The sequence below is a fragment of the Nannobrachium achirus genome (assembly GCF_963921795.1).
Source record: "Nannobrachium achirus genome assembly, chromosome: 5".
NCBI classification, from domain to species: domain Eukaryota; kingdom Metazoa; phylum Chordata; class Actinopteri; order Myctophiformes; family Myctophidae; genus Nannobrachium; species Nannobrachium achirus.
The window spans coordinates 53523349-53533004 of NC_137814.1; the positions used below are offsets into that span (position 1 = coordinate 53523349).

Here is a 9656-nt window from a genome sequence, read left to right on the forward strand (position 1 = left end):
ATGTCTCCATGGCGTGGGGTAATCAATAGAAACAAAGTCATTTTGGGGTGAACAACTCCTTTAAGATCATACAATGATTATCTATGCCACATTAACATGCCACTGGGAGGAGGCCGTGGACAGGAAGGGAGTCTGATCACTGACAGGCTGCAGCGTGTGTTAGCGAATGAGACTGAGTGAGCAAGCCATAAGGTGGCGTGGGTATATGTACAGTATGTATTAACGTGTTGGCGAATGAGAATGAAGAGAATGGGGTGAGGTGTGGAGATTGATTTCCAATGACTCTAGGGAACTTGATGTGTAGTGTGATTCTACTAAAATGATCAATTTACTGTCACATTTTAGGCCATATTATACTCTTATTTGGAGCAGTGTAATAAATATGTTTGAGTGGCTTAAAGGCCTATTCCTTTGCTAATAGTTCTGTTGTGTCTGGTTAATTACCGTCATGTATTTTGCGATAATAACCCGGTCAGTTACTGTAAATGAACAATGAAACTTTCAAAGATATTGTGGTTTCTTTCCACAAAAAAGTGGATCAGTTTCCCATCCCACCACTCTCTGTTGGGAGGTTGTGGCAGTGTCACACACTGAAATGAGTGAGGGACCACTGAGAAACCCATGGTAAAATATAAGGGAGCTGGAGCTTTATCAGCAGGGAGGGTAATAAAGAGAGAGGCGAAGCAGGGACATAAAAAAAAAGAAAGTATTTGGTCTGTGAGCTGGGTAGAGATAAGAGAGGAGGAGGGAATGTTATGGGCTGGAAGAGAATGAGAAAGTGGATACGATGTGTTGAAGTGGTGGTCTGTGTGTGTGCGTGTGTGTGTGTGTGTGTGTGCGTGCGTGCGTGCGCGTGCGTGTGTGCGAGAGAGAGAGAGAGAGAGAGAGAGAGAGAGAGAGAGAGAGAGAGATTGCATGCAGTTTCTGGTTATTGCTGCAATCTGTTTGGATACATTATTGCTGCAGGTGTGAATAGAACTCTTTGGCTCCTGACACCTGGGCTGCCTAATAATATAATATTACATGAACTGAGATAAAACTAGAATCAGTGCTCTTCCGAGCACAGGTCTCCACCAGGCCATGCGTCCTGGTGGTGCTACTGTATAATAGGCCAATGTAAAAAGGCTGGCATATGTTCTTCACCTTTAGACCTTTCATGGCAATCGGACACTGCATGCATGATTTGAGGCACTGTGTTCCAAAAATGTGTTTTGCCTATGTGTTTTGTGTTAAGTCTACCTGCTGGTGGCGCTATAACAGGCCAACTTGAAAAGGGTAGCATTTGTTCCTTGACATAGTGGGAACATGTGTGGCAAATTTCACGGTAATCGCAAGCTGCGTTGATGATTTGAAGCATTTCGTTCAAAAACTGAGCAATCCTGCAAACTTTGGAAGCCAATATTAGGCAATTAGGATGGAATATGAAATATCAGACGGATCGGACTTGATCACATGACTATAGATATACTGTGTACCGATTTGCATGATTTTTGGATAAAATCTCAAGGAATAATAGGAAAAATTGTGTTTTACATAAGTCGGCCTCCTGGTGGCGCTATAAAAGGCTGATGTGAAAAATGCAGGGAAAGGGTTTTTCCTTGGCCTCTAGGGAGTGCGCTTACAAAGTTTGAAACTGATCGGTGGAGTTATAGGTAAAACCACAAATCGGCCTGTTATAGCGCCACCATGAGGCTGATTTCAAAAATTTGAAGTGGCATTTCTTCCTCGACCTAGTGGGAACGTGTGTGTGCGATTTCAAGATAATTGCACTTTGCGTTTGGGATTTGAGGCATTTTGTTCAAAATGGCTCAATCCTACAAACTTTGGAAGCCAATCTTAGCCAATCAGGATGGAATATGCAAAATCGGACAGATCCGTGTCAATCACATGACTGTCGAGATACTGCCTACCGATTTGTAGGATTTTTGGACAAAATCTGTAAGAGTAGTGCACAGAAATATGTTTTGCGAACATCGGCCACTAGGTGGCGCTAGAAAAGGCCCGTTTGAAGAATTTAGGGCAGAGGTTCTAGATTGGCATCCAGGGAATGTGTGTGCTCACTTTGGCTGCGACCGGGCCAATGGCGACTGAGATTAGGTGCACACAAACTGCGAGGACACACGGACGGACGGACGGACGGACGGACGGACGGACGCACGCACGGACGGACGGACGGACACACGGACGGACGAAGGGGAAAACATACTCTCCCCCATGCCTTCGGCTGGTGGAGACAACAATTATGGATGCAATGATAACATGCTCCTAAACATTGGGCGAGTGGGATTTATAGCGAGCAGGCTGGTTACCCTATTCATGACCGAGTGATTACTTGAGTTTCAAGTATGAGCATTTTCAATGAGATTGCTTCTCCCCTCCCATTTCATTTATTTAATGAAATGGGAGGGTAAGGTTGGTGGGTTGGTGGTTAAACCACCGCTCAGTTCACACGGGTGTGATTTTCTTTTCTTTTGTGACCAACTTTTAAGTCTATTTATTTCTGTAAAATATTAGGTAGGAGTAGGAGACATTACATTGCATTGCATCTCGATCTCATTACATTTGACGTATATTATGTATACCGGTGGTTGCCTACTTGCAAAAAACAAAGAGTCTCTTCCTGCGTTTCTTAACCTCCTCCCCATACCCCCATATTCACACAGACTTTTATAGTGTGAGGCAGCTTGATGTACAAGTACACCCCCTGGACATGGCGCAGGGGGTATGACCGGGCCAGGGATCGAACTCCAACCTTCCAGTCTCAGGGCAGGCACTCTAACCACAAGGTCACTAAAGCCTCTATCAGAGTCCAGGGTGAAGAGCTATTCACTTCACCGCGTTGTAGTTTCCTAGCTATCACCTAGGCTTGTTATGTATTTTTAGGTGATAGCTAGAAAACTACACCACGGTGAAGTGAATAGCTCTTCACCCTGGACTCTGATAGAGGCTTAAGCTGGTTAAAACAATTTAACACAAAGCCATCCCTCTGGGCCATGGGCTCTAAACAGCCAACATTTTGTAAACACAGCTCTTTTTTTTCTGGTGAAAGCGTCAATATTACAATTCATGGTGCACCTTTAATATCTTCCAAAATAAACAACATTTTGGACACGAAAAAGTATGTTAAAAAGGATGGAAGTGTTTTAGCCAGCTGGTATACAGTGTACTAGGGCTCTGGTCCAGCTCTGGGCCCCCGGAATCATTCCTGGTTCCCACCCTGTGCAGCGCTGCCTCCAATGCAGGCATCCAAACCCTAACCCTAACCCATGTTCCACACTTGGCCAAGCTTTGCATGACATGTACACATAAAAGGCAGCGCTCACTTTACACTGGGTGTGATTTTGTTTATCTAATTATATGCTGAGCTGTATACACATTAGTAGGATTTGGCCTCTTGAAGTAGCATAAACATATCCTCAATCATGATCTATGGTCTTATTTAACACAAAGTAAATAAGCCTTGCCGAGCCATAAGGCCCATAGGGCAGGAGCCTATCTCCTGTTTCTTTTTCTTTTCTTTTGTGACCAACTTTTAAAGTTATACCATGTAACTTTTTTTATAAAACAAATCTTCAAATTGTCCTAACTGTTAAATCGCTAAAGTTTTAGAACACCCACTCCGTTATTTTCAGCTTCTAAAGCCTTCTCTTTATATGTTTTCTATGATCCTGACCGGGCCCCGGTTTTCGCGAAAAAATTACGTCATCACACTACCGGCCAATCACAGCGAGGGTTATACACTGCCGGCCAATCACAGCGCATCTTGAAGTGGGGTCGCTATGGCGGCCATATTTGTAGTCGCCTGTGTGTCTCTATACTCAAAAGGTAATCTCGCCTCGCGCTATAATGTCCTGTCTGGAATTGGAAATGTTGAGGTTCTCAATTGCCGGCTCTGAAAAGAAATTTTATAAAACCTGGAGCCCTTTTATGATGTTCTATCATAATACTCAAACGGTGTAGTGTGGCGCTTACCTGTTTGACCAACCCAATACGCAGCAAGCTTTGATTATTTATTCTGCTTTATTGTTTTGATTATTTACTTACTTTGTTTTGACAGTTCAACCGTCCTGGGGATTGAGGGTGGGGGAGGGGGGATAGGGGATGGGTTTTATTCACTCTCATAATAATGTACTCTGTTTTTCTACATGTGATGTATCCATCTTTTTGAGATTGTTTACCCGCCTCTGGGCTTTGCTCATTTGAAAATTGAATAAAAAGATTTGAAAAGAAGAAAAGGTAATCTCGCCTACCAGGCAGGGTGAAGTAGTCCGTTTCTCCGGAATGCCTGAACGCACAGGAACCAGGGACCCCTCTAAAGATAGATCTCGGCGAGGTGGAGGCAGACGCGGGGGTGTGAAGGTACGAAACACGGCCGAAAGACGCGGACGCGACCGCGGTTTGCTATAGGGCTACTGACCACTAGTTGAGCATCTTACACAGTATAGCTTTAAGTCTATTTATTTCTGTAAAATATTAGGTAGGAGTAGGAGACATTACATTGCATTGCATCTCGATCTCATTACATTTGACGTATATTATGTATACCGGTGGTTGCATGCCTACTTGCAAAAAACAAAGAGTCTCTTCCTGCGTTTCTTAACCTCCTCCCCATACCCCCATATTCACACAGACTTTTATAGTGTGAGGCAGCTTGATGTACAAGTACACCCCCTGGACATGGCGCAGGGGGTATGACCGGGGCAGGGATCGAACTCCAACCTTCCAGTCTCAGGGCAGGCACTCTAACCACAAGGTCACTAAGCTGGTTAAAACAATTTAACACAAAGCCATCCCTCTGGGCGTCAACATATTACAATTCATGGTGCTCCTTTAATATCTTCCAAAATAACCAACATTTTGGACACGAAAAAGTATGTTAAAAAGGATGGAAGTGTTTTAGCCAGCTGGTATACAGTGTACTAGGGCTCTGGTCCAGCTCTGGGCCCCCGGAATCATTCCTGGTTCCCACCCTGTGCAACGCTGCCTCCAATGCAGGATTAACCCTAGGGTGCGTGATGCCAGCCCAGGGGTGCCTCAGAATACTTTGATAATATTTGGAATTCATCAATGTCACTTCAGTTTAATCACGTGTACTTGGACCTGAGTTGCACTGTTGGTGCGAATCGATCTTTTTCAGTCTACAGTACACAAAGTCTGTTCACCAAAAATAGCCGATCTACAAGCTCACGACGCGTCACCTTGTGATGTCCCCCCAGAATAGGGATGCTGGGGTTAAAGTGGTTAAACGCCAGTCACCAAGTATAAAAGTTATTTTATAAAAGTTATTTTCGATCTGGAAACAGATATTCTCTCGAGTTTTCCTCGTGACACATACCGTATCTTAGGGGACAATATTTACATATTTGACATAAATGTGAGGTACTGTAAAGTAACAATGTAATTCAGGGGTACTGTGGCTGAAAAGGTTATTTACAGCGGTGGTGACCTGAGCCAAAAAGGTTTAGGAACCACTGCTCTAAATGTACTAAAGGTAATATATTCTACTGCATTACTGTCTGTTAGACTGACTCTCGATCATTGCCACCTAGTGGCAATAGTAATTACCACAAACAGCAGTTGAACTTTTCTCATCTCACAGGGTGTCTCTTGTATTTGTAGAAAGGTTTGGAGAGAAATACATTCCCTCATTAGGAAAGATGTTCATACTGTACCAAAAGGTGGATGTCCTCTGACAACTGATTATTTAATTGCCTACATCAGGTCTGCTACAAGGTAGAAGAACTATTGAATCCAGGTCGGCTACAACAGTGGTGTTCAAAGTCGGGTCCGGGGACCCCCAGGAATCCTTTGGGGGGTTCCAGGGGCTACCCAAATAAATTAGCTACCAACTACCATAATATAGCTAATATACCACTTTAACTCTAACAAAAAAAATTGACTAGTAATGGATAGCTGATCTACAAGATTTTTATTCATTTTTTTTTAAACATTTTAAATACCCTAATGTTGTATGTGGGTCTCTTATTGCCTATGGCAAAATATATATCCTTCTTTCGTGTATAGTCAGAGGGGGTCTGCAGCCAAATTACTTTGCACCTACTGTAGATTGGCTATTTTTGGTGAATGTCCCTTTATGCTCATAATAATCACATAATGGAGATCTTTGTTACCTATCAGTTGTCCCTTATATGCCCATATATGAAGATCTTATCTGTTAGTCCTTGTTCCTTTACATGTATGCCCATATGGAGATCCCTGATGTCACCATCAGTATACTATATGCTCATACTGTATATGGGATGACAGGTTAGTTTGCCCTCATGCCATGACTAAATAGTAGGTAGCTGCATTGGGAACTCCTTTCCGCTGGCCCTCCTTTAAGATAATTTTAATGTAGGATTTTGAAAAACATGTTAAAAAGTTGCATACCGTACTACAAGCTCACAACATGTCAATGTAGATCGTCTATTTTCACAATATCTTTTGCCTAAACGCAAGATAGGGCCCCATAAGTATTATAGATGACTGCTTTAACTTGCTGCCTTATTGCTGTCACTGCTGAAAGTGAAACCACTGTGTAAAATAGAGCTCAAAGCTAACTCTATCTTCTATAGCTTAAGGGGAAAAGCAGTAGACCAGGGAAGAACATAATACTGCAGCCTTTACATATGTTTGTGTATGACTAGGCTACAATGTGTGTTGTTGTGTATGACTACTATGTGTGTTGTTGTTGTTAGTATTATTCTTTCATAACTGTAATTTAGCATGTCTTACTGTCTTTAATGCTGCTGCTGGTGTGTAAGATATAAGATATACTGTAGCTAAAAAAGGCTACGCGTGCGGTAAGGGTAATGACACAGCACCAGTTCAAATATGCCTCATCTGCTAGGCATCAGTTTATACCTGACAGTGCCAAGCCCTCCCATATTAGCTGATCCTCAGCTGTCATTCTGTCATTCACATTTTGTTTACAACGGCTTAATCTTCCATATTCCTGCAGCAGGATACAGTATGTATGTATGCCTAGCCCTCTCACTAAACAAAGCTGATGCCTGTGGCCATGTGCACAGGCAGGACAGGGAGATCAGAGCCATGCTTGAATATTTCAATGATAGGCAATTATAATGTTTTATTTGATAGAAAGTCGACCACTCATGACAAAAACAGATTAAGTGATTAAGTGAACTCTGAAACTGTCACAATTCAAACTGGACATTAACATAATAAAATACAGTGTAGTCAGCTAAAATGCATGTTGTGTTCGTGCATGCTGCGTCCACACTTTGTGTGTGCACTGTGCAGTTTGCGGTGGCAACAAATAGAAAGGACAACTTTCAGTGTATGTTGACATCAACGTTTTTTTTTTTTTTTTATCAATAGCCTACAAGAGCCCAACACTAAAAAGCAATTACTGTTGACCACTCAAGTATTTCTTAAAAGCAAGCACTCAAGCAGTACTTTTTTGAGAGAAACCTTCACCTGTAGTGGAGTAATATTGACCAGTAGTTTTAGTAGCCTACTTTGACCACCACTGAATAATGCAAAATGTCAACAGGTAAACCTATATAGCCTATCTAAACAGGCCTGACAGGCAGAGATGAGTGAGTAATTTACACTTCACTGGTATCCTTCTTGCTGGTCTCCTGTCCTTCAAAAGTCGGGTACTTCTCACAGACCTCTCCCCAAGTCAAGGTGCCGTCGGCCAGATCTCGGATCATCTCGGGCAACTCACTGACCTGGGCTCTGATCTGTGTCATTGAGTCACGGTCTCTCAGAGTGGCTGTGTGGGGCGTCTTGTTCACGGTGTCAAAGTCGATGGTGATGCCAAAAGCCACTCCGATCTCATCCGTCCTGGCGTAGCGCCTCCCGATGGACCCGGAGGAGTCGTCCACTTTGTGAGACACGCCGTTTTTGGTCAGCGCCGCGGATAAATCACTCACAAACGGCAAGAATTCCTGTTTTTGACTCAAAGGAAGGACGGAGCATTTATATGGAGCCACAGTGGCAGGGAAGCTGAAATATGTTTTTTGTTCATCATCTTCTCTGACATGGAATGTGTGCTCAAAGATGCTATACATGATTCTGCCAATGCCGAACGAGGGCTCAATTACACTGGGAACGACTTCCTCCACAGACTGTTTCTCCTGGGAGCGCTTTACACTGAGCATGTCCTTTGTGAGTGTAAAAGACTTTCCTTCTGTCTCAATAGTAAACTCTCCAGTCTCACTGAGCAGCTGCTCCTGCTCCGTAATGAAGCACTCGTCACGTTGCTGTGAAAGGTACTCAATTACTAGCTTAGCATCCTTTTTGTACGCCTTACCAATGCCCTCTTTGTTGGGCTCAAACTGTACAACATCTACAACTTTGGGCACCTTCAGAGGCTTCTCTGCAACCAGAGGGACCTTTGTAGCCCGTGCGTGGCATTGCAGATCATAGCATGAACGGTCGGCACACCCTACAATCTCTACCCAGCCATAAGAGGTTTTGGTCTCTGCATCCCAGCAGTCACAGGCATAGTGGGCCATCTCGTTATCCATGTGCTGACGAAAGCGTAGCTTATCTTTGGCCACACCCACTTTAGTAAGGTACAGGTAAATTCTCCCAATGAAGTATCCTAGGACAGAGTTATTGATTACTCCTTTGTCCACAGCATCACCCAGAGTCATGATGCAGGCTGCCTGGCCACTAGTCTGGGCCTTGGAGGAGTACAGCATTATGTCCAGGTCTTTCACATTGTGGAATTTAGGGTGGACCTTCTCAGTGGGGTCCACAAAGTACTCAATCTCAGCCATGGTGAACTCTCTAACACGAATGAGTCCTGAGCGGGGAGAGATTTCGTTTCTGAAGGATTTGCCAATCTGTGCAGCAGCAAACGGGAGTTTTCCCTGGTTAAACTCTAGCAGGCGTTTGAAATTGAGGAAGATTCCCTGAGAGGTTTCAGGCCTCAGATAGCCTGGCATATTCCCTCCTGGCCCAATGGATGTCTGAAACATCAGGTTGAAGGATGTAGGCTCAGTGAGCTCATTTCCTTTGGTGGGCGACTTGACGTGGTATTTCACAAAGAGGTCGGTCAACTCTTGCTGGGTAAAGTTGTCCATCTGAGTGATGACGTCTGTCATCTCAGCCTTATTCTCTGCAGAACACTTCTTATTAGACATCAGCTTCTGGAGGTGATCTTTAAGGAGATGGTCAGCTCTGAACCATTCACCATTCTCGACATCTTTCACCATGTAGTCAGCAAACCTGTCCACGTGCCCTGACGTCTTGAGGACGGGCGCTGGGGTCAGCATGGTGCAGTCAATCTCCAGAATATGTTCCTCCTCGATAAAATGTTGCCTCCAGACCTTCAGGAGGTTGTTCTTCAGGGCACATCCCACGGGCCCAAAGTCATACAGACCACTCACACCTCCATAGATGGCAAAAGCCTGATCATAGAAGAACCGCCTCTTCAAAGTATTCTCCATCTTGGTTCTATCAACAGTGTCATCTTTGGGCTGCATGGCCAGTTCCTTGGCCTCAAGTGTTCTCTTCCTTGCCTTTAGTTCAGCAACAGCTTCAGTGACGTCTACATCAGGGGCACCTTCCTCTTTCATCTTGCGCACCACATCCCCCTGTTCTTTGACTATGAGCCGGAGCGGGGCCAGAACCTCTTCAATATTAACATCCATGTTTTGTCTGCCGGTGCCAAAAACCTT

The 9656-nt window shown here is 44.0% G+C and overlaps 1 protein-coding gene across 1 annotated transcript; it reads right to left on the reverse strand.

The window, feature by feature from the left end:
• Positions 1–7571: 7571 nt before the first annotated feature.
• On the reverse strand, positions 7572–9632 carry LOC308285179 (glycine--tRNA ligase-like; the record flags this gene model as incomplete). The annotated part of the gene is made up of 1 exon (XM_080725895.1): positions 7572–9632. Exon 1 carries the CDS (start codon positions 9627–9629, stop codon positions 7572–7574), a length of 2058 nt encoding a protein of 685 aa, XP_080582021.1. The 5' UTR covers positions 9630–9632.
• Positions 9633–9656: the final 24 nt, after the last annotated feature.